Consider the following 24,701-nt stretch of genomic DNA (forward strand, 5'->3'; position numbering starts at 1 on the left):
CTGGGAGTCACGTGAGCCCTCACTAATCAAATGCTGCATCGGTGACGCCAGGTACCACTGACCTGGATGCTGGATCGGAGTCTCGCGAATCGATCCACTGATTTCTAGTTACCAGTTTAAACTATGTTGCCAACTTTAGAGTTGGGAATTTAGGGGAATTTTCTGTACAGATGTTAGCTATAATCTCACCAGATTCCAACTTTCATTTCATCTAATTTTCTGGCTGAATGTTGGGCTACCTCTCGTAATGTAGAAGAAACTTTCTAGTAGTGGTTGTCTCAAGGAGACTTTTGGGGCACCCAAAACAGTTACCAACACTCCTAATATTCACGTGAGCCCTGACTAATGAAATGCCACACCGCTGATGCCAGGTACTACTGACCTAGACACTGGACCAGAGTCCCGCAAATTGATCCACTAATTTCTAGTTGCCAGTTTAAACAATCCTTGTCAACTTTTAGAGGTGGGAGTTTAGAGGAATTTTATGTAAACCTTTTAGCTATAATCACACCAGATTCCAACCTTCATTTCATCTAATTTTTTGACTGAATGTTGGGGCAACTTCCCGTAATGTAGAAGAAACTTTCTAGAAGTAGTGGTCTCAAGGAGACTTTTGTGGCACCCAAAGGAGACTTTGGGTGTTTTCAAGGAGACTTTTATGGCACCCAAAGGAGACTTTGGGTGTTTTCAAGGAGACTTTTGTGGCACCCAAAGGAGACTTTGGGTGGTTTCAAGGAGACTTTTGTGGCACCCAAAGGAGACTTTGGGTGGTTTCAAGGAGACGTTTGTGGCACCCAAAGGCGTTACTAACTCTCCTAGTAGTCCAGTAGGCCAATCCTCTTCCCGGGAAACGTCTGGATGTTCCAGAGAAGTTTGCAGTCATTATTCTTGAATCCAGCCCCCTAGCATAGTCTGTCTACCACCAAAGACTTTATGTACCTTCTGTATAAAAACAACCAAAAAAGTTTTAGTTACTACCAGTAAAACCAGTTATGTCCTTATATAACCTGTGCTGTAAAATACCGGTTGTAACATTTAGTCACGATTCCCCGTGGGTGACAAAATGCAACTATTTTTGATGTGTATAGCGCCATCCCATCGCACTCTCTGGATGGTGTAATCTTCTACCGGTAACGCTCCTACAGTTTAACCGTGTATAAAAAGACTCATTATTCATCATTGATCAGTTAACGGCAGCTCATAGCCTGGAAGTGAGACACACTATTCTCCGCAGGATTCAATTGGCATCTCTTTCCTTCTCAAATAACCTGATTCATCTTGGACTTCATGTCTCTCCGCAGTTTATGGCTTTGCAGGGAAATTGAATCAGTTTTGTTTTACTCGGCAAATAAAACAAGCGTCAGAATAAAATGTATTGTAATCTGGTTGAGTTAAAACGCACTGTGTTCTGCGGAATAATTGAAAGTTCAATTAATGGGGTACGGTAAAACCTGTCTGTCTGTCTGCAGATGTATGACACAGCCTGGCGTGTCTGTAATGAGCGGCCGGCTCCTCTGACAAGATGTTTATGTCTCTCCCAAAGTTATCATGATTTTATGAGCTGCATGTGAGACAAATGCTCGGTGCCACTTATCATGTTTGAACAGTGGGGAATATTTACCGATATGCCGCGGCGCGGGCTTGTGGGTATATGAATTCTGAAATGGAGATCTATATTACAAGCTTTCCGGCAACATAAAGACAATCCCATTACTATAGAATTCTTGTCTCGGGAGCAATGTATCTTTAAAAGGGGTCTCGCATCTTTAAGTTATGGTTTATCCCTAGGTACCTGGGACACCCCAACAATCTTGACAATAGGGGGTGTAGATCTGATATTGGATTATGCACATGTCTTGTCACTTTCTCCTAAATGTTTACTACAGTCGTTTTACGGTTTCATGGTTTTTAAGGTAGAAAGTAAACATTAGTCCATTGAAGTTTTTAGATTTTCCCTTTCCTATTTAGCTGTTGAAATCTCCTTTCTTCTACTCTCAATGAGTGCCCCCTGGTCTTTCACAGGGTATGTAATGACAGAACAGGGGCCCTTAGGCTGGCCATCAGACTCGAAACCCTGTGTTGTCCCTTATCTCGGAGGTAGGCTTGATGGTAGTCGGGTCCGAGCCACCAACATAACCCTGAATCTTGTATGAGTCCTGATCTTACTCCTCCTCCTTTCCCACACCCTTGAGGCTTGTCGGAAAACACAATAACAAAACCCCACAAAGCGACACAGATAAGGGAGAACGTAAACTTGTACACACTGCACTCAATACACACAGGACTGATGATATGTACCGGGGAACAACGAAAAAGGGAAGGAAGTAACTCACAACAGTCACAATCGCCACACAGATCACCATACACATGTATAATTACAAAGACCGGGATCGCTGGAGCGTATGATGAAGCTATCATCGGCACATACTGGAAGAAAGCCATGCCTTAAAAAGGGAGGAGACAGCTGCACGTGGCAATTTAGCAAAATGAGCTATTAACTCCTGCAGAGCTGAAGACTAGTGAACCTGAATCTGCCAACGCCCGGCTCTGACTGGACAATTCAGAAGCATCAGGTTGCTTGTCAGACTCTGTGTGACGCCGCCGTTACACCAAGTGCATGCAGAGCCAAACATCGAATGACAATGGTCCTTAGTATTGTCTTAGGAAGGAATAAGTCATGTGCCAGTCCTGTATTGACCACGCATGTATTTATACATCACCAAATTTGTTAAAGACGAAAACCCATACCTACATCCAGAGAAAATTAATAAAGGCTGTAAATTATAATGTAACTATAATCATAGGTGTGGGGGTATAGAGGACCCATAGGACCATTCGAAAATACTCATAAAACCAAAAGAGAAGAAAAACGGAACAACAGGTCACAACATAACATAATTTCTTTTAGTTATTGATTTAAAAGAGCATGTATAAAGTGTTTTGTTTTTTGTTTTTTTTTAAAAAAAAACCACAACCATTGGCTGGAAACAGGAGTCACAAAAAGAGAAATAACCCGAAAAAACGCACGATATACAGAAAAAAACTGCAGGAATATAAATAGGGATTAAAGTGCAAAATTAGTACATAATAGAACTAAAAGTGTCACGTGCTAGGAAGGAATAACCTTCATTAAGACCAGATATATGCACCTAATTGTTGCCATAATATGCAGCAGTAGTAATATCACACAAAATATAATACCTAAGCGCAGTTCCAATATGCACCAAACATTAACATCAATAATATGTGGTAAAAAATGAATGTATACTAACCACATATGGTTACAGATATATATAAGACAGACACCCCCTATTGTCAAGACAGAATAAGGCAATTATATATATATATATATATATATATATATATATAATTGCCTTATTCTGTCTGTCTGTCTTGCTCCAAAATTGTGTCCTGTGTCCTTATGGTAACAAACAGTGGATTGGCTGCTGGGCTCGCCATAGCCCCGCCCCCCCGCACGGATTGGCCGCTGGGCTCGCCTTGGCTCCGCCCCTCGCACGGATTGGCCTCTCGCCCCAGCCCCCTGCACGCATTGGCAACTCTGCCACGCCCCGCCCCCCTCACGCATTGCACGCTCGCTCTGACCCCGCCCCCCGCACGCATTCCCCGAACCGACTCCCAGGTGAGTGCTGTACCCCCGGGAGCCCACATCAGCGTATGCCGGCGTACGCTGGTGTGGGCTCCCGTGCGAGCGGGGGGCGGGGTACGTTGGTAACCATGGTACACCGAGTAATATTGTAGCATGGTTACCAGCGTACACCGGCTCCCAGGTGAGCGCATCAAGGTCCTGCAACGGCGGAACACACACACACACGCACACACACACGCGACACACGCACACACACATAAGAACAGACACACACACACACACATCAGATCACACTCACTCACTCTCACACACACCTCACACACACATCAGATCGCATCCACACACTCACAACATCCCGTGATATCGCTTGCTTCTCGGCAGCGATCCTGTGCGTGCAGTGACCTTCCAGGATCTGCACAGCATGGGGGATGGAGCACAATGGGGAGTGCGCAGCATGGGGGATGGAGCATGATGGGGAGTGCGCAGCATGGGTGATGGAGCACGATGGGGAGTGCGCAGCATGGGGGATAGAGCACGATGGGGAGTGCGCAGCATGGGGGATGGAGCACGATGGGGAGTGCGCAGCATGGGGGATGGAGCACGATGGGGAGTGCGCAGCATGGGGGATAGAGCACGATGGGGAGTGCGCAGCATGGGGGATAGAGCACGATGGGGAGTGCGCAGCATGGGGGATAGAGCACGATGGGGAGTGCGCAGCATGGGGGATGGAGCACGATGGGGAGTGCGCAGCATGGGGGATGGAGCACGATGGGGAGTGCGCAGCATGGGGGATGGAGCACGATGGGGAGTGCGCAGCATGGGGGATAGAGCACGATGGGGAGTGCGCAGCATGGGGGATAGAGCACGATGGGGAGTGCGCAGCATGGGGGATAGAGCACGATGGGGAGTGCGCAGCATGGGGGATGGAGCACGATGGGGAGTGCGCAGCATGGGGGATGGAGCACGATCGGGAGTGCGCAGCATGGGGGATGGAGCACGATCGGGAGTGCGCAGCATGGGGGATGGAGCACGATCGGGAATGCGCAGCATGGGGGATGGAGCACGATCGGGGAATGCGCAGCATGGGGGATGGAGCACGATGGGGAGTGCGCAGCATGGGGGATAGAGCACGTTTGGGAGTGCGCAGCATGGGGGATGGAGCACGTTTGGGAGTGCGCAGCATGGGGGATGGAGCACGTTTGGGAGTGCGCAGCATGGGGGATGGAGCACGATGGGGAATGCGCAGCATGGGGGATGGAGCACGATGGGGAGTGCGCAGCTTGGGGGATGGAGCATGATGGGGGGTGTGCAGCATGGGGGATGGAGCACGATGGGGGGTGCGCAGCATGGGGGATGGAGCACGATGGGGGGTGCGCAGCATGGGGGATGGAGCACGATGGGGGGTGCACACCTCCCCCCAAAACACACACACCGCCACACATGCACTGGGAACCACAAACACTGCCCTACACAGACACCCACACACACAGACAACGCCGCACACACACAACACCCAACACACAAACACCGCGGCACACACAAATATACGCACATACTGCACAACACACACATTGCACAAAACATACCTCCCCCCAAAACACACACACCCCACACCCACACAAACCGCGCAACACACACACAACGCTACAGACACACAGCGCTCTACAAACAACGCAACACACAAACAACACCGCTCTCACCCCCCGCCACACCCAGACAACACCCAGAACATGTACAGCGCCCTACACAGACACTTGGTAACTACACACAACTATATATATATATATATATATCTCATACATGAACTACACAATACGTAAATTCTAGAATACCCGATGCGTAGAATCGGGCCACCTTCTAGTAGTATAATAAGAAGCCGCTCCACTATTTCCGTTGGTATATATAATGAAGACAAATGGTCATATAGAGCCAGTAAGGCAATTACAAGAGAATCAAAGAACTTTACCAGAATATAACAGGAGCTCAGATGCAGGTATGTGACGTCCACCTCGACACGCACGTTTCGGTGCTGTCTTCTTCAGGGTCTTCTCTTTTGGTTTTGTTATGTATTTATACATATAAATGAGATCTCCTCTGAGACGTCTTTTTTTTTTTTTTTCTAAGCTAAACAAATCCAACGCTTTCAACCTCTCATCATACGGGCGGCCTCCATTCCTTGTAATAATCTAGTTGCCGCCTTTGAACTGACTCTAACTTCTGAATGTCCTTTTTAAAATGTGAAGCCCAAAACTGAATCCCGTATTCTAGATGTGGTCTCACAAGTGATATATAGAGGGGAAACAATACGTTTAGATCACGGGATCTAATCTCTTTTTATACACCCTAAAATCTTGTTTGCTTTTGCAGCTGCTGCTTGACATTGAGTGCTGCTGCTCAGCTTATTTGTAATGAGAATACCCAAGTCCTTCTCCTGTTCTGTAGTCCCGAGTTTACTTCCATTTAATGTATACGCAGCTATAGGATTACTCCGTCCTAGGTGCATTACTTTACATTTTCAACATTAAATCTCATTTGCCAAGTGTCTGCCCATTCTGATATCTATTCCAGATCTTTTGTAATATTGTACTATCAAGGTCCGTTTTTAATATTCTACATAGTTTGGTGTCATCAGCAAAGACTGACACTTTTTACTCTCAATCCCATCCACAAGGTCATTAATAAAGAGATTAAAAAGAATCGGTCCTTGCACAGATCCCTGCGGCACCTCACTGCTGACTATAGCTCATTTAGAAAATATTCCATTTATTACTACTCTTTGTTTCCTATATTTTAGCCAATTACTTACCCATCTTGATATAGTCTCGTCCCATAGTCCTGGCTTCTTGAGCTTCAGTATAAGGCTGTTATGTGTTGCAGTATCACATGCCTTTACAAAGTCCAAATAAACCACATCAGCTGCATTACCAATATCCAGATTTGGACTTTCTCCTAGAAACCCAGTATGTTGGTTAGGCACAACTTATCTTTCATGAATCCATGCTATTTGTCATATTCTCTGCAATATATTTTTGTATTTTGTTTCTTTAAGTTCCCGAAAAAAAATTGCACATCAGTGATGTCAGATTTACCGGACGGTAGTTGCCTAGATCCACTCTTTTACCTTTCTTAAATATCGGTGCCACATCAGCCATTCACCAATCCTGAGGCACCAACCCTGTTGCAAGAGAATCTAAGAAGATGAGATACAGCAGCCTGTCAATGAGCTCCATTCCCTCAATATCTATGTATGAATGCCGTCTGGTCCAGGGGATTTGTCAATGTTTAATTTACTCAGACGCAGGCGTACTTCTTCTTGTGTTAAATTAGTTATATCAAGTGGATAACTTTGATTTTTGACTTGTTGAATGATCCCTGGAACAGCCAGTTCCTTGGTGAACACAGATGAAAAGTGATTGTTTTAATACATCAGCATTTTCTTTGTCCGCTATCTTTTAAGGTGCTGAGACCATCCTTGTTTTCTTTTTGGCATTGCTGTGGTTATAACATTTTTGGGGCTTTATTTTATTCTTGCTGGTGATTTTTTTTTTTTTTTTTTTGTGTTTCAGTAGCTAATTTTGCTTGTGTCATTTAATTTTTTTTCATTTCCTATTGAGATCTTTATACTCCTGAAGTGCTATTTCTGTATTCTCAATTTGCAAGATTTTGAATACCCTTTGTTTTATGCTTTGTACTGTCTGTCCATAGTGCTTTATTTTTAAGTCTCACTGCTCTTACAGTAAATCTGCGATTCTGATTAAACCTTATTTTCTGTAGGATGCCCCTTGTCTCTGTCACAGGCCTAGGTGTAAAAAGATCAGTATATGTCTGTACTGTCCCCTCATATATTTGTACATTGTAATAAGATCGCCCTTTAGCCTTTGTTAGTCCAAACGTAATAACTCTGAGTTCAATACCCTATGTCGGTATTGCAGTCTATCCATTCCCTTAATAACCTTTTGTTGCTCTTCTCTGCACCCGCTCTAGTTCAGCTGTGTCTTTCTTATACACTGGTGACCAAATCAACTGTATACAGTACTCTGTGTGGTTGGACTAGTGACTTGTATAAAGGTAAACTATCTTCTCGTCATGAGGATCTATGTAGCTTTTAATACATCCCATTAATATATTAGGCTTGGCAGCAGCTGCCTGACATTAGGCAATAAAATTGAGGTTGCAGTCCACCCATACACCCAAATGGTTTTGGTCACCGTTTTATGCAGTGTTTTACAAATTAACATATAATTCTACCCAAGTGCATGACCTTACATTTATCTACAATAAACGTCAACGACATTTCTCAGCCCAAGACTCCAGCTTACATAAACCCTTCTGTAATATTAAATTATCCTCCTGTGTTACAATTTAGTATCATCTGCAAATGCATTGAAATTCTATTCTTTATACCCTCTACAAGATCATTAATATGTTAAAAAGAAGAGGGCCCAATACTGACCCCTATGACAACCCACTTTTCATTTAACTTTTTTTGTTTTGTGCTTTTTTTTTTTATATCAAATATGAGTTTATATACATCCAAGCAGTGTCACAAAACCCTTTATTTAAAAATATATTTAACATGGGGGATTTTGTGTTTTGGAAAACACCTCAGTCCTCTGGCGCAGGTTATTTTTAAAAACTACTGTGCCTTACTCCCTTCAACAGTATTATCTCATATTGTTTGTTATTATCTGTAGCGCTAACCTCATTCAGCGCTGCAGACAAAGTGAGCTCAGCGGCTCTGCCTTAGTTGACTGCATGAGACACTTGGAGCCACTAATTTATATTTATGAACAAATTAACAACCAGTGTTTTGCGGGCTTGCGTAATCTAGCCCTTTCCTCCCATTTTTTTTTTTGGGGGGGGGACATCTTCTTCTGATGTTTTAGCAATTTGTACAGATTAGGGTGACCCAATCAGCCCATGATGTGAAATTCCCCGCGCACTGGAAGAACTCTTCCAAATCTTCACTGTTGCATTAAGTTTATTGTAATTTTGTCAGTCTTCCACTAATATGATGGAGTTTCTTCTAATTACAAGCATGGAGCGGTTGTTTGTGTCAGTTTGGTTCCCCCAAATGATGATTAATTGTAAAGACTGTAATGTGAATGGAGACATGTCCCAGATTATTTCCTGGGGGGACCTAATCTTTATAGTGGTATTTGATTTGCCATATGCTCGCGCTCCATACACGGAGGAGCGATAGAATCGCGGAATGGAGAAAACTGCTTCTCATCCTGCAATCTAACCTGTTTCTTTATGCACATGTAGGAATATTTCATTCCTTTTTGTTACAGAATTGCATCTGTGATATTAGAATATCCTAAATTTCTGATACTGAATTCTAAGGGGCAGAGTTAAAGAAGTTCTCCACCAAACTTTTTACTGCCTAAACCGATGTAGTAACATATTCATCAATCGCCGTCTTCCCCAGTTTCCAGCGCAGCTCCAATCCCCTTCTGGATCCCATAAATTCTATTCCTACTTGCCAGCATACACTGGGGTGAGCCGGAAATCACTTTTACAACGTAAGCCTATGGAGTCTCTTTCCGGCTTTTTATAGACGTACTCTGCATAAAACGTGGTGTGATCTGGGGAGTCGGAATATAAAAAACATGATACAGAAGGGGACTTGAGCAGCGCAGGAAACTGGGATAGACAGCAATCTGTGAGTATATTGACGCACTTACACTACATATACAATTACATAGATTTAGGCAATGATATTCTTCATGGGTGGGCTTTTAATTGATGCCTCCACCATGGGCAGTTTGATAACTGCATACAGTTTTATTAAAGGGGTTTTTCCAGTATAAGGCCGGTGTCACACTTCCCAGTGCCTTGCGTGTCTCTCGCGCGAGTCTCGCATTTCATCACCCGGCACGGGCTCTCACTCTCCGGAAGGAGCGTCTCAGCTGCATAGAGATGCATGCAACCGACCCGCTCCTGTGAGGAGAGTGCGAGTCCGTGCTGGGTGATGCAACGCGAGAATCGTGCAAGATACACGCGAGGCACTTGCAAGTGTGACATCGGCCTATGAAGAAGCTTGCAGGCGTTTTATGTAGAAGAGATTCTCTCAATAGAAGAAAAGTCAGATGAGACTAATCAGTAGGTGACCGCAAGTATGCAAATCAGATACATGCGGTCACATCACCACTCCGCTTCTAAGGGGAATATAAGGGAATCTGAATGCGTATCACGATTTGGAAGTCTGAAGCCAGTGACTACTTTTCCTCCTAGACCAGAAAAACCTTTTTAAAGAGGTTGTCAACTACTTTTACATTGCCTATCCCTAGGATAGGATGTCACCAATGTTTGATCGGCCGGGTCCGACAACCGGCACATCCACCAATAAACTGATCTCTGTGTGGCAGTCGAAGGTGGCCGGAAATGCCCATTTCTGCAGTTGCCCTGTCTTCTGATTGTAGCCACGGCCAGGTACTGCACATCCGCCTCCTATTGATTTGAATAGGAGGCAGTACTCCGCCATGAACGCTATCAGAAGACTGGACAGCTCCGGAACCGAGCATTTCCTGCTGCCACCGCTGGCACCGATAACAGCTGATCGGCGGGGATGCCAGGTGTTGGACTTCGGACAATCAGACATTCTTGACCTATCCTAAGGATAGACCATCAATGTAAAAGTAGTAGACAACCTCTTTAAATTTTTCTATGTAGCATGCTCCCTCTGGTGGTGACTAGAGAGAAGCGGACCCATGGAAATTCGGTTCAGCCGGACTTTAGATAGTTTGATTTGTGACCCGGACTTGACCTGAACCTCAATGGGAGTCACTAACTGGGCAATTTGGTGTTTGTGTTGGTTTTGTTTTGTTATAGCGCCATTTATTACATGGTGCTTTTCAAGGGAAAAGGGTATACTTAAAAACAAGTACAACAATCATTAAGAATAGAAAATAGACTAGTACAGGAGGAGAGAGGACCCTGCTCGCGAGGGCTCACAGTCTACAAGGGATGGGTGAGGGTACAATAGGTGAGGACCGAGCTGGTTACGGCAGGTTGTAGTCTTGTTGAAAGAGATGGGTCTTCAGGTTCCTCTTGAAGCTTTTCACGGTAGGAGAGAGTCTGATATGCTGAGGTAGAGCGTTCCAGAGTATGGGGGAGGCACGGGAGAAATCTTGTATGGGATTGTGGGAAGATGAGATAAGAGAGGAGTAGAAAAGATCTTGTGAGGATCTGAGGTTGCGTGCTGGTAAGTACCGGGAGACTAGGTCACAGATGTAAGGAGGAGACAGGTTGTGGATGGCTTTGTATGTCATGGTTAATGTTTTGAACTGGAGTCATTGGGCAATAGGAAGCCAGTGAAGGGATTGGCAGAGAGGAGAGGCCGGGGAGTAGCGGGTGGAAAGGTGGATTAAGCGGGCCACAGAGTTTAGGATAGATTGGAGGGGTGCAAGAGTGTTGGAAGGGAAGCCACAGAGCAGGAGGTGCAGTAGTCGAGGCGGCAGATGAGGGTATGTACTAATGTTTTTGCTGATTCTTGGAGTTAGTTTGTTTGTGTGTGTCTGAGGCTCAAACTCAAAAAAAAATTGGAATTCAAGGGGCAGTTCTTATGCTAATAAAGTTTGTTGAAAGGCTGCAGCCAATCAACAAGCGCTATTGCATGTAGAAGACAACTTTACGCTGCTTTGAACACTTAAAGGTGGGGAAAAAAGTTAGCTCCCGCCTATTTTGGATAACCATCGCAGGTAAAGTATACAAATGGGGGCTGCAACCCTCAGCTGTCTACTTTACCTGTGCTGGTTATCAAAGATAGGGGGATCCCACATCTGTTTTTTTTTTTTTATTAATATTCCACTTTTGTTGGCAGGGCAATTGCCCCCATTTTGCTTCCTTTTGCAGCCCTTTAGCCCTATCATTTCTTCTATTCCTGGCGCTCGTATTGCTCACACTGTTACTTCTCTTTTCAGACATATTTCCCTGACTCTTCCTGCCACGTTCCGAGGGAGAAATAACACTCGGCCGGACTTCGAGAATCAGCAGTCCAATCTATATGCCATATCCGGTAAGCACGGGCCGCCATGGATTGGTTTCTGATTATTATGATTATGAAGGGTCAGAGTCTTATTATTACCTGCCTACGGATTCTTTTTTTTTTTTCTTCTTTTTTTTTTTTTTTTTAACTGTTTTTACTTGTCTGTGTGCGCTACGTATACAAATACATGTAATATATGCAATCCCCTCCACGACATTTGGGAGGAGTCCTTCCTGCTCCACCTACCAGGCTTTTGGTGGCCTCAGCTGTTGGCTCCATTAGAGGACATTGATGCACTCCATTTTAGTGTCCCCTCCTCTTCTCCTGCCCTCCCCACCTCCCTCATGGTTCATCTCGCTCCTTCAGGAGGTTCCGCAGCAGCCGAGACCATGTACCGAGCTTTCACACTTTCCTTGCGTTGAGAAGGCAAATGAATAACACAATATGATCTGTCATTTTGCAATGTGATGCTGGTGCAGGTGAGATATGCTGTGCACAGATGTTCCTCCAGCTGCAGGAGCACTCCATAATATGCTCCCTTCCTGCTGCAGAACCTCACTATATGCTCCTTTTCTGCTGCAGAACCTCATTACAGGCTCCTTGTCTGCTGCAGAATCTCATTAGACCCATTTCCTGCTTTGGACCCTCATTGCAGGCTCCTTTCCTGCTTCTGACCTAATTACATGCTCCTTTTCTGCTACTGACCCTCATTGCAGGCTCCTTTCCTGCTTTGGACACTCATGACATGCTCTTTTCCTGCTTCAAACTCTCATTGCAGGCTTCTTTTCTGCTGCGGAACCCCATTGCAGACTCCTTTTTCTGCTGCGGAACCCCATTGCAGACTCCTTTTTCTGCTGCGGAACCCCATTGCAGACTCCTTTTTCTGCTGCGGAACCCCATTGCAGACTCCTTTTTCTGCTGCGGAACCTCATTACAAGCTCCTTTCATGCTTCAGACCCTCCTTGCAGGCTCCTCTTCTGCTTTGGACCCTCAGTACAGGCTCCTTTTCTGCTTTGGACCCTCAGTACAGGCTCCTTTTCTGCGTTGGACCCTCATTCCAGTAACACAACAGTCGAAGGGGCGGCAACTGGGATAAGATCATCCTCCAGAAGGAGTGCTTCTGGATTTACAGTTTGGACACGATGGTACCAATAGGACTGAATGAATCCTTGTCCTTCACCCCCTTCTTAGGAGCACCCTAGAAGTAGGGTGGTTATGAGGAGGGATAGCCGACGCCCGAGTAGGGGCACCACAGGCGTGGGATCACTAGGGTGCCGACCCCCACATGATAGGTAGGGCTTCCTTTAAGCAGGGTCAGAGGTTAGTTTGCACTCTAGTTTTCGTTCCATCCTGACCATGACTGTCCCCTTATAGTGCTAGCCCTCCGGGCAGGGAGAATTCCCTTGTGCGCCCCCTCTGGTTACCCCCTGGTTTGTATCCTGTTTTGCGCTCTTAGATAACCCCGGGGGATGTATGGGGCGGCTGCCCCATCCCCTGATATTGAGATTGCCCCCTTTGGCACTACCTGAAGTCTCCTCCCCCACACCCCCCCCCTTCCCAATGAATCCGGATACCTCCTATGACTGACCTAGGTCCAGCCTTTTTTTTATCATCCGTTTCATTAGTTTGACCATCGACACTGCATTTGTATACCGGCACGCTTATGGACTTGTTCCTACGTGCCTTTTATTATTTGATTGCTCGCAGCTATTATACAGGGCGCCCATGTCACTATGGTTACGCCCTGTCCTATTCTATGTGATGAACTAGCCTGCGTTCCATCTACCCGGATGTGGATACATCGGGTAGTGGCTGTGACGCTCTCGTAGCGACGCGGCGATTGATGACGTGTCACTTCCGGCCCAGAGGTATTCTGGGAGTGAACGTCACCGATGACTGACCTATTTGCGCATGCGCCGAGATATATATGGAGTGTCCAGCCGGACGTCAAGCACGGCATTTTATGAATTGGGTCCTGATGTACGCCACAATGCGGTGAGTGTTTAGAACCAATGGGCATAACACATATGGCCTGACAGGCAGCCCTTGGGCTTACCTTTTGTGTCTGCTTCTTTTTAGTGACCTGGGCATCTGTTGATTGTCATCCGGTGAAGATACCGTTTGACAGCGTCTTTTTCCCATTGGAACTCCCCTGATGATCTGCATTTTGAAACGTTGGGAGTGGGTACTGCTACTATATGCCTGACTGGGTTTAGGTATCTGAGGGATCTGGACACGCTGTTTAAACAGCCCCCTGTATGAACCGACAACCTTTATCTATGCCCGTGTGTAATCTCCGGACCTGGTAAGACCGTTCCCACCATGTGTGGGATTTATTATATGTACGGTTTCTATGGGTTTAGGAGTTTTTGCCTGAGACACACAGATGCATATCCTCCCCTGGATGGGGTTTTGACAGGAATATTCTTGTGTGTCTTTGCCTCAGTTAGGGCCATCATATCATAATTGTGTGATTTATCCTTCATAGGTGTTTTCCTACTGAGGCAGACTGTTTTGGGCTTATGTGTTCACAGCCCTTTGTTTGTTCACATTGGGTGGATTTGAGCCACCTAGGTTTTTAACCGGAGAGCTACGGTTCACTTTTATCCGCATATCTAGTAAAAGTTACATTTTAAGTTTGTCTTTCTTTTGCACTTCTGGTCCAGCTAATTTGTTTAATTACTGTGGATCTACTTGTCCTGGTATACTGCTATGGACCCTCATTCCAGGCTCCTTTCTTACTTCGGACCCTCATTCCAGGCTCCTTTCCTGCTTTGGACCCTCATTCCAGGCTCCTTTCCTGCTTTGGACCCTCATTCCAGGCTCCTTTCCTGCTTTGGACCCTCATTCCAGGCTCCTTTCCTGCTTTGGACCCTCATTCCAGGCTCCTTTCCTGCTTTGGACCCTCATTCCAGGCTCCTTTCCTGCTTTGGACCCTCATTCCAGGCTCCTTTCCTGCTTTGGACCCTCATTCCAGGCTCCTTTCCTGCTTTGGACCCTCATTCCAGGCTCCTTTCCTGCTTTGGACCCTCATTCCAGGCTCCTTTCCTGCTTTGGACCCTCATTCCAGGCTCCTTTCCTGCTTTGGACCCTCATTCCAGGCTCCTTTTCTGCTTTGGACCCTCATTCCAGGCTCCTTTTCTGCTTTGGACCCTCATTCCAGGCTCCTTCCCTGCTTTGGACCCTCATTCCAGGCTCCTTTCCTGCTTTGGACCCTCATTCCAGGCTCCGTTCCTGCTTTGGACCCTCATTCCAGGCTCCGTTCCTGCTTTGGACCCTCATTCCAGGCTCCTTTCCTGCTTTGGACCCTCATTCCAGGCTCCTTTCCTGCTTTGGACCCTCATTCCAGGCTCCTTTCCTGCTTTGGACCCTCATTCCAGGCTCCTTTCCTGCTTTGGACCCTCATTCCAGGCTCCTTTCCTGCTTTGGACCCTCATTCCAGGCTCCTTTCCTGCTTTGGACCCTCATTCCAGGCTCCTTTCCTGCTTTGGACCCTCATTCCAGGCTCCTTTTTGTGCTGCAGAACCTCTTTAAAATTTCATGTTTTTCAATTAGTAAATGCCATCAAGCTCCCCTGCCTTACAAAGGAGATTATTCAGCAAGACGGAAATGGCATATTAGTCATAATGTACAACTAGTAAAAGTCCGTGGTCACATGAGGTTTTTTTTCCATTAGTTTGGATACATATCCCACATTGCTTTCTTATTTTTATTCCTTATAAGCTAATTGTTGAAGTCTTCTCTATAAATTGGCACATAATAATAATGATTATTTGGTTGCAATAATGTAATATTTTTGTATTACAAGATACTTTTCTAAACATGTGCGGGAAATAAGCAAGAAAACAGATTTTGGTCTAAATGTGCGAATTCATACCATGGAGCGCCCCCTAGTGTACAGAACCAGGTATTTCTTATATATAGTCTGTACACAGAACCTAGTAACATATCTTCCATCTCTCTTCCATGCATGATGAGCCCAGCATGTCGTCTTGGCCATATTCCTGCAATAGATTTTGGCCACATGACCATTTTTACCCGATCTTCCCCCACCGTCGTCGTATGTGGTCTGTTCAGTTGAGAGGACGTTATAGTTTCACTGATGAGAGGACTAGAAGAAATCTGACTTTGACTTTTCTGCTGGAAGCTGAAAAGAATTGGAGTTTGCTGTGCTCGGTTCTTCTTTTCCGCAACATCATCTATTGAGGGAGAGTTGGGGGTTAGATTCTGGCCATGCAGCCATTTTACCTGATCTTCCCGCATCATTCTCGTACGTGGTCTGTTCAGTTGAGTGGACGTTATAGTTTCAATGATGAGAGGACTAGAAGAAGACATCTATGACTTTGACTCTTCTCCTGGAAACTAAAAAGAATTGGCGATTGGAGTTTGCCGTGCCCGGTTCTTCTTTTCCGCAACATCATCTATTGAAGGAGAGTTGGGGTTCCCCAGTAGAAATGAGCTATGTGGCCAACCTTGTCTAAATCATCTGGTCCAGCCATTTTTCTTTTCTATAGCATGTATGGTGCTGTTATGTTTCTCTTCCATCAAAAATGATGCAATCCTGTGATCTATGAGAAGTTGGTGAAGACCACCACCCAGCAGAATGGAAGACATGATGAAGTCCAATACCATGTACACATTAGACTAATGTTGGTCAAACCCACTAATATCCAATTGTTTGGTGAGATAGTGTAATGTGACTGGGGTTAGGGTTAGCTAATCCTAACCCTGATTTTTCCTCATCATGTGGGATTTCAGACTTCTGCTCCTTTTCTTGTCTAAGAAATTAGCCACCACCAGAGATGTCCGGAAATGGCGCTCTTCAGTAAAACACACCAGAACGTTCAAGAGAATAAGTGCTCCTGTGTATGGAGAGATAACCAAGATAGCTGGTGGCCAAACCACTGTTCAGCTAACCATTATCCAACGTTGTAAGTATTACTTGGTCCTAAGTATTTGGGTAAAGCTATAAATCACCAGTGACTTTCCGTTTCTCTTTGGAATGCCGATTTGGTTGGCTTACATACTTTTTGCTTTTATGGAAATTGACTTTAGATGATATATTTATCCAAAAGACTGTTGATAAATGGTTCATAAACTCATGTTTGGGATCTTTATCTCCAATCATTCCCCAGTTTTGGCTCTGAAGTCTGAATTGAGAGGTGATCCCACAAGTTTGTCTTCATTCCACTCTTGAATGTTTTGAAAAAGGAAAGTCACTGGCAATATTCCTTCCGCTTGGATGCCCATTTAGTTGGGTTACATACTTTTTGCTTTTAAGGTAATTCGATCACTTTAGATGATTTCTTTATCCTAAAGAATGGTCATAATGGTTCATAAACCAATGTTTGGCATCTTCATCTCCAATCAGGAGAACAGGTCCCTGGTTTTGGCTTTGGAGTCTGAATTGAGAGGTGGTTCCACATGGCTCTCTTCATTCCAGTCTTGAATGTTTTGAAAATAAAGGAAAGTCACTGGCGATTTTTCCTTCCCTTTGGAATGCCCATTTGGTTGGGTTCCATACTTTGGCTTTTATGGAAAGTCATTGACTTTAGATATATTTATCCAAAAGACCGTTCATAAATGGTTCATAAACCCATGTTTCGAATCTTCATCTTCGATCAGTCCCCAGTTTTGGCTCTGGAGTCTGAATTGAGAGGTGGTCTCTTCATTCCAGTCTTGAATGTTTTGAAAATAAAGGAACATCACTGTCGATTTTTATTTTTCCTTGGAATACCCATTTAGTTGGCTTCCATACTTTTTGCTTTTATGGAAACTCAATGATTTTATTGATCCAAAAGACCTTTCATAAATGTTCATAAACCCATGTTTGGGATCTTCATCTCCGATCAGAACAGGTCCCTGGTTTTGGCTTCGGAGTCTGAATTGAGAGGTGGTCCCAAAAGTCTGTCTTCATTGCAGTCTTGAATGTTTTGAAAATAAAGGAACATCACTGGCGATTTTCCTTCCCCTTGGATGCCCATTTGTTTGGCTTCCGTATTTCTGCAATAACTGAAATTCAATGACTTTAAATGATTTATTTATCCAAAAGACCATTCATAAATGGTTCATGAACCCATGTTTGGGATCTTCAACTCTGATCAGGAGAACAGGTCCCTGATTTTGGCTCCAAAGTCTTAATTGAGAGGTGGTCCCATAAGTCTGTCTTCATTCCAGTCTTGAATGTTTTAAAAATAAAGGATTCCGGCTTTTTCCTAACACCGGTATTGTGGTGATCCTTTTTCTTAAATGTTCCTGGTTTGAAAAGTAGGAGCGTATTTGCTGAGCGAGCAGTTGACCAAGTGAGGGACAAGGTCACTGGCTCCATATGTAACTGGAGAAAAATTTTGTTAGAGATTGATTTTATCATTTCTCTGTTGAAAAGACAAATTGTCTGTCGGAATGGAGTATATATTTCATATATAGATGTGGTGCGAGTGGGAAGGCAATCGGTGTGGCACACCGGCTCTATTGTGTTATTTGTAACCCTGTTTGGGAGATTTAATTTAATCTCTTCGGCTGTGAGAAATGAAAGGGGTTGACTTGCCTTGAAGGTTAGAAAAAGCGAGATGATTGACCTGACTAATCGGATAAAGGTAAGTGTGCAACTTGTCCTGCAGGGGACTGCCGAGGAAAGGTTCTCGGGTCACAATAGAGGACCATTCATTCCTTCTCCAAACAAGTCGTTTGTATGGCGAACCTGTCATTACTCATTTCCATTCAATGCGAAAAGCAACAAGCAAGTTAATGGAAGGACGATGTAATACTGAAGCGCATTAATGTCTGTGTCTTATTGCGTCCTTAAAGCGTAGCCTGCGGTGAGGTCTACATATTAAGATAGTTCTCCCATCAACACCATCATACTAATATATCATTATTGCTCTTACTGTCTAAGTTGCACACAGAGATATTTTACTAAGATTGGAAAATTCTTCCCACTGTAGCAAAGTGAGGTCTTCTCTGGTGCCCCCACAATGGATTACTGTAATGACAATTTGGGATTGTACCTGTTCCTAGGCAATCAAAGAGTTAATCCCGCTTCAATGCTGAGTGATCCCAAACCACACACTGACTTTCTTCTAACTTGTTTCTTCTGTGTAGTTCCATTCGGTAACATCTCTCCTTGTGGAGAGTTTCAGGCAGGAGTGAGGAGACTTATAGGCCATGCAATGCTTTTCTGGGGGAAAAATATACAAATTGCCTCTTCAGAGACTTCCAGTGCCACTTGTTAGCAGCACTGCTATATCCAAAAGGTAACACCAGATTTTGCTTCCTCTTCCTCACTGAAGAGTTAGTTTGCATAGTTAATTCCCAGAAGAGCATTACATGGCCTAGAAGTCTCCTTATCTCAGTCTGGCACTCTGCCCAAGGTAAAATGTTACTTCCAAGGCCCCCATTAGAGGTTTCATTCAGCCAACTCAACTTTGTGTTTTACACTTTCTGGGAAAAAATATACAAATGTGGTTCTATGGAGTAACGTCTCTACTTGTGTAGAGTTCCAGACAAGAGTAAGGAGACTTAAAGGCCATGCAATGCTTTTCTTTTGGATAAATATAGAAATTGCCTCTTCAGAGAGGAAAAGGGCAGTAACTCCAGTGCCACTTATTAGTAGCACTACCACATCCAAAGGAAAGATTTTGAGTCCTCTTCCTCTGTGAAGAGGCAGTTTGCATAATTAATTTCACAGAGGAGCATTGTATGGCCTATAACTCTCCTTACATTGACCTGGTACTTTCCGCACGATAAAACGTTACCTCAGGCCCCCATTAGAGGTCTTTCATCCAGCCAAATCAACTTTGTGTTTTGCACTAATTGGGAACAAAAACTCCAAAATATGTCTCTGCCAATAGTGTCTAGTTTAGCTTTTATACTAAGCTTGTTAAAGGGTCGATATTGACTTTTCGGATTCTTCTTCCAATTGGTGGAGCTCAAGTTCTTTTCTTCTCTGAAGAGGAAATGTCTATGTGCAATTCCAGCCACTACTTTAACAGGTTTTCCATCCCACTTTATGCCATCAATGGTTACACATATCATCTGATCAACGAAGGTCCAGATCCTATAGCTCTCCATGGGTTTCGATAGCTGTTGGCCAAACGATGGTTCAGCTGATCTATCGACTGGCAACTGTGTCTCTTAACGCCTTGATACAGATGAGTGCTCTACCAAGATCTCCTGTGTTCTCTTAAGGGCACTTTACACGCAGCGATATCGGTATCGATATCGCTAGCGAGCGTACCTGCCCCCGTCGGTTGTGCGTCACGGGCAAATCGCTGCCCATGGCGCACAACATCGCTTACACCCGTCACACATACTTACCTGCCTAGCGATGTCGCTGTGGCCGGCGAACCGCCTCCTTTCTAAGGGGCGGTTCGTTCAGCGTCACAGCAACGTCAGTAAGCGGCCTCCCAATAGAAGCGGAGGGGCGGAGATGAGCGGGCAAAATATCCCGCCCACCTCCTTCCTTCCTCATTGCCGGTGGCTGCAGGTACGATGTAGTTCCTCGTTCCTGCGGTGTCACACATAAATAGCGATGTATGCTGCCTCGGGAACGACAAACAACCTGCGTCCTGCAGCAGCAACGATAATTTGGGATTAGAACGACGCATCAACGATAAGGTGAGTAACTTTGATCGTTAACGATCGTTCCTGCGTTTCACACGCAACGACGGCGCTAACGAAGCCGGATGTGCGTCACAAATTCTGTGACTCCCCAACGACATCTCGTTAGTGATGTCGTTGTGTGTAAAATGGCCTTTAGACCTGTTTCCAGACTAAAGGCCCAGTCACACTAAACAACTTACCAGTGATCCCAACAACGATACAACCTGATAGGGATCGCTGGTAAGTTGCTAGGAGGTCGCTGGTGACATGTCACACTAAGCGACGCTCCAGCGATCACACCAGCAACCTGAACTGGCAGGGATCGCTGGAGCGTCGTGGAAGCATGCTGCGCTTGGTAACTAAGGTAAATATCTGGTAACCAACCCGATATTTACCTTGGTTACCAGTGCACACCGCTTAGCGCTGGCTCCCTGCACACCTAGCCACAGTACACATCGGGTTAATTACCCGATGTGTACTGCAGCTACATGTGCAGAGAGCAGGGAGCCGTGCACACTGCTTAGCGCTGGCTCCCTGCTCTCCTAGCTACAGTACACATGGGGTTAATTACCTGATGTGTACTGCAGCTACATGTGCACAGAGCAGGAGCCGGCACTGACAGCTGAGAGCGGCTGACGCTGGTAACGAAGGTAAATATCGGGTAACCAAGGTAAGGGCTTCTTGCTTACCCGCTGTTTACCGTGGTTACCAGCGTCCGCAGAAGCCGGCTCCTGCTGCCTGCACATTTAGTTGTTGCTCTGTCGCTGTCGCACACAGCGATGTGTGCTTCACAGCGGGGGAGCAACAACTAAAAAATGGTCCAGGACATTCAGCAACAACCAACGACCTCACAGCAGGGGCCAGGTTGTTGCTGGATGTCACACTAAGCAACATCGCTAGCAAGTTGTGCCTCAGCAGCGATGTTGCTAGCGATGCTGCTTAGTGTGATGGTACCTTTTAGATCTTAAAGAACAAAATTGGCAGTCTGAAATTAGACATTCCGTATCCCTCTCTCCCCCTGACAATTCTCTGTTGAGGGAAAATCTGGAGCCTCGGATAAGTTAGACCCAGTTGTCCCCAATCGTTGTGACCTTGAGAGCCATATTCAGCTCAGACAGGGTCATGAGCCACACCCAGCTCCTGCCCCCCCTTACGGTAGAGACACAGTAGCCCCATTACTGGTATGGCAGCCAAAATGTTTCCACAGAGATCACAGCAAGGCAGTATACCAAGATCCAGGGATTCCTACTCTACTGACATTCAGATCTGCTCTTCTACATGGGGCTACTCACGAGAGTCATCATTCTGCTGGAGACCATCTGGAGACCTGCTCTTCATAGAACTGGTGCTAATGAATTAAGCTGGCAAACAGGGGTTGGTTCTGTGATCATAACAATTGCCCTTAAACAAAGCTGTCCTAGGTCTGAATATAAGGAAGGGCAAAATCTTCATTCAAAATATGTATTCTGTACAAGTTGGTGTCCCTTGAATTCAGTTATGGAGAAATTTTGCATTTGAATGTTTGTTATAGGTTCTCATCAAATCTATGACTTCAGTTTGTCTGACGAAGACTCCATTCCAGAATTGAAACGTTTAGTACAGTAAAGAGTACAGGTCGTTAATCATTTTTCAGTTATCACCATTCACCCTTTTTGGAAATACTAGGCACGGAGAGTTGTACTTTTTCTTTCTTCTTCCTAAATTGACATGTCATAGATGCAGTATTGTAGTAGATCGAAGTTTTTTAATATACAGTTGAAACCAGAAGTTTCCCTCCGCTCTCTATAAAGACACATCTGCAGGTTTTTCCCTCCGCGCTCTATACAGACACATCTGCAGGTTTTTCCTCACACTCTGACATGAAATCAGAATAAAACTTTTCTGTTTTTAGGTCAATTAGGAACCAAAATTATTTATATTTGCCAAATACCAGAATAATGAGAGAGAGAATGTTTTAAGGCATTTTTATTACTTTCTGCAAAGTCAAAAGTTTACATACACTAAGAGTACTATGCCTTTAAACAATATGGGACGGCCCATATGATGATGTCATGTTTTTGGAAGCTTCTGATAGGTTTATTTGCAACATCTGAGTTAGAGACACACCTGTGGATGTATGTTAATTCACACCTGAAACACACTGCTTCTTTGTGTAACAACATGGGAAAGTCAAAAGAAATCAACCAAGATCTCACGAAGAGAATTGTGGACTTGCACAAGTCTGGTTCATCCTTGGGTGGAATTTCCAGATACCTGAAGGTGCCTCGTTCATCTGTACAAACAATTATACGCAAGTACAAACAACATGGGAATGTCCAACCATCATAAAATCATCGTGAATCTTGTTAGTGATGCTACTGGATCTCACTGTTTCTTCTTTTTTTTGGTTTAGTACGACAAAGAAATGGTCTGCTCAGCTTTTCATCATTAGTTCATCCTTGTCTGTTTTACCATGAATGTTTCAGTTTCATCTGTTTTCCCTCATGTCCAAAAAAATCTAAGCTTCACTGCCAACCCATTAAACATAAAAAAAAAGTGCAGTAAAAGATGACGTGTTGATGGCTTAATTTGGCCAGCTTTGATACTCATTTGGCAGAAAATAAGACTTTCAGGGGTGTTTTATTCGTGAAAAACACAGACATGGGTATTTTAAAATGTGGTTTTAGGCCTCTTTCACACATCCGTGCAAAACACTAACATTTTGCACGGTTCGTGGTGAAAATTCATGTGTTTTCCGTGTGCTATCCACGTGACTAACAAATAGCGGAGCTGGTATACTTACCTGTTTCCAGCGCTGCTGTTCTTCCGGGTCCATGGAGAGTGCAGTGAATATGCATGAGGCATAATGAGCGGGACCTGGAGACTGCAGCGCCAGAGAGAGGTAAGTATAAAAATTCTTTATTTTTATGTGACCTGTATTTTTTTTCAGGTACATGTCACATGGATCACATGAGTGTGCGGTCCATATGACATCCGGATAGCACAAGAACAGCATGAGTTGGTGTACTTACCTGTCTCCTGCGCTGCTGTTGCTTCCGGGTTCGTGGTCAGTGCAATGAATATGCATGAGGCAAAATGAACGTGCCCGGAAGGAACAACAGGGGCAGAGACTGCAGCGCCAGAATAAAAATTCTTTATTTTTATGTCACCTGTGTTTTTTTTCCGGTACGTGTCACATGAATCACATCAGTGTGCAGCCTGTGTGACATCCATGCTGCCGGTAGCACACACGGACCATGGGGAGAAACGGATGTGTGACCAAGCCCATTGATTTTATTGTGTCTATGTGAGTCAGTTTCTTCGATACGGGTGAAAACGGACATCACACATATCGGAAACACGGATGCGTGAAGAAGGCGTTAGGCTGTAAAATATAGATTGTCCGCCCCTTCCAGACCACATATAGTAAGGCTAGGCGACATATTCTCTTATCAAAAGAATGAAGTTGAGTTACGCAAATCAGAGCGTGATCTGATTTCTCTTGGATGAGGAGAAGATGGAAGAAAAGAAGAAAAAAAATTCTCCATTGTATTAGTCCATGGAAATCGGACTGGACTCTGTCATCATCCGAGTGCGGTCCTATGGTTTCCACGGACTCAATAATTTGCAATCGGAATATAGGATCCAACTTGGGCACGTCTTTGTCTTTTCCCTCGTACCGGGACATTGGCGGCCCCGTAGAATAGAATTGGTCAAGGCATGATCCAATGTTTTGTCGGATTGCACTCGGACCGAAAATAAGGCAATCTTCACCAGCCCAAATATTGATTTAAGAAGTCCATTGTTATCCGGTTTTGGTGCTTAGTGTGCACGCACCTGTTGACACGCCGGTTTATATCGGAAGGGGTTATTGTGAGCATCCATGCCTCCGCTAACAGAATGGCACTCGCCAGATTGCTTCAACAGATTTTGATGCCCAAAATTGTTTTTTTCTGCATTTCAACATCCGCCGCGGCGGCTCGACAACAATGAATGCGCACTTCCCACGTCCTCTTCGGAAATCCTTAATACGCCGTCTGCATCTGCTTTTAATTTACTCCTAATAATTGAAAGATGCAGCAGAGTTTTCCAATTAAAGCTCCGCTCGCTGCTGTTTGTGAACGCTCCTCCATATCGCTGATTGCAAACTGACAGGTGAACCGGCTCATGAATTAAACATGGAGCCGGCGCACGGCGTCCGCACTAAAACCCGTGCCATCATGGAGAATTTTAAATACAGGATGTCATTTGCATAATATTAATTTCTTTATCAAGTGTTCTCCTGTATTCAAAGCTAAAATCGCTCTGACAAGCCACAGAAAATAGCTTTTACCCCCCTTTTTCCGGTGTTTTTTTTTTTGTTTCGTAAGGATTTATTGCTTGCATAATTCCAGATCCTTAATAATATAATGTGAACGGCTCTCAGATTTCTATAGAAGGCTTGTTAATTGTTCCAGATGGCACTTGCTGATTATGCAAAATTATTATAATATTTTATTTTATTCCTCTGGAGATATTTTAGAC

At 44.7% G+C, this 24,701-nt stretch overlaps 1 protein-coding gene across 3 annotated transcripts in view; it reads left to right on the forward strand.

Annotated features, from left to right (window-relative positions):
- The window catches only part of MVB12B (multivesicular body subunit 12B), a 154,765-nt gene that overhangs the window by 77,722 nt on the left and 52,342 nt on the right, over nucleotides 1-24,701 (forward strand). For all 3 annotated transcript variants that reach the window (XM_075324162.1, XM_075324163.1, XM_075324164.1), the window contains one exon: nucleotides 11,533-11,627. In XM_075324162.1, coding sequence (XP_075180277.1) covers nucleotides 11,533-11,627 — 95 coding nt within the window. The remainder of the gene's footprint in view (nucleotides 1-11,532; nucleotides 11,628-24,701) is intronic.

This window comes from Anomaloglossus baeobatrachus, chromosome 9, assembly GCF_048569485.1.
Source record: "Anomaloglossus baeobatrachus isolate aAnoBae1 chromosome 9, aAnoBae1.hap1, whole genome shotgun sequence".
Classification (NCBI taxonomy): Eukaryota; Metazoa; Chordata; class Amphibia; order Anura; family Aromobatidae; genus Anomaloglossus; species Anomaloglossus baeobatrachus.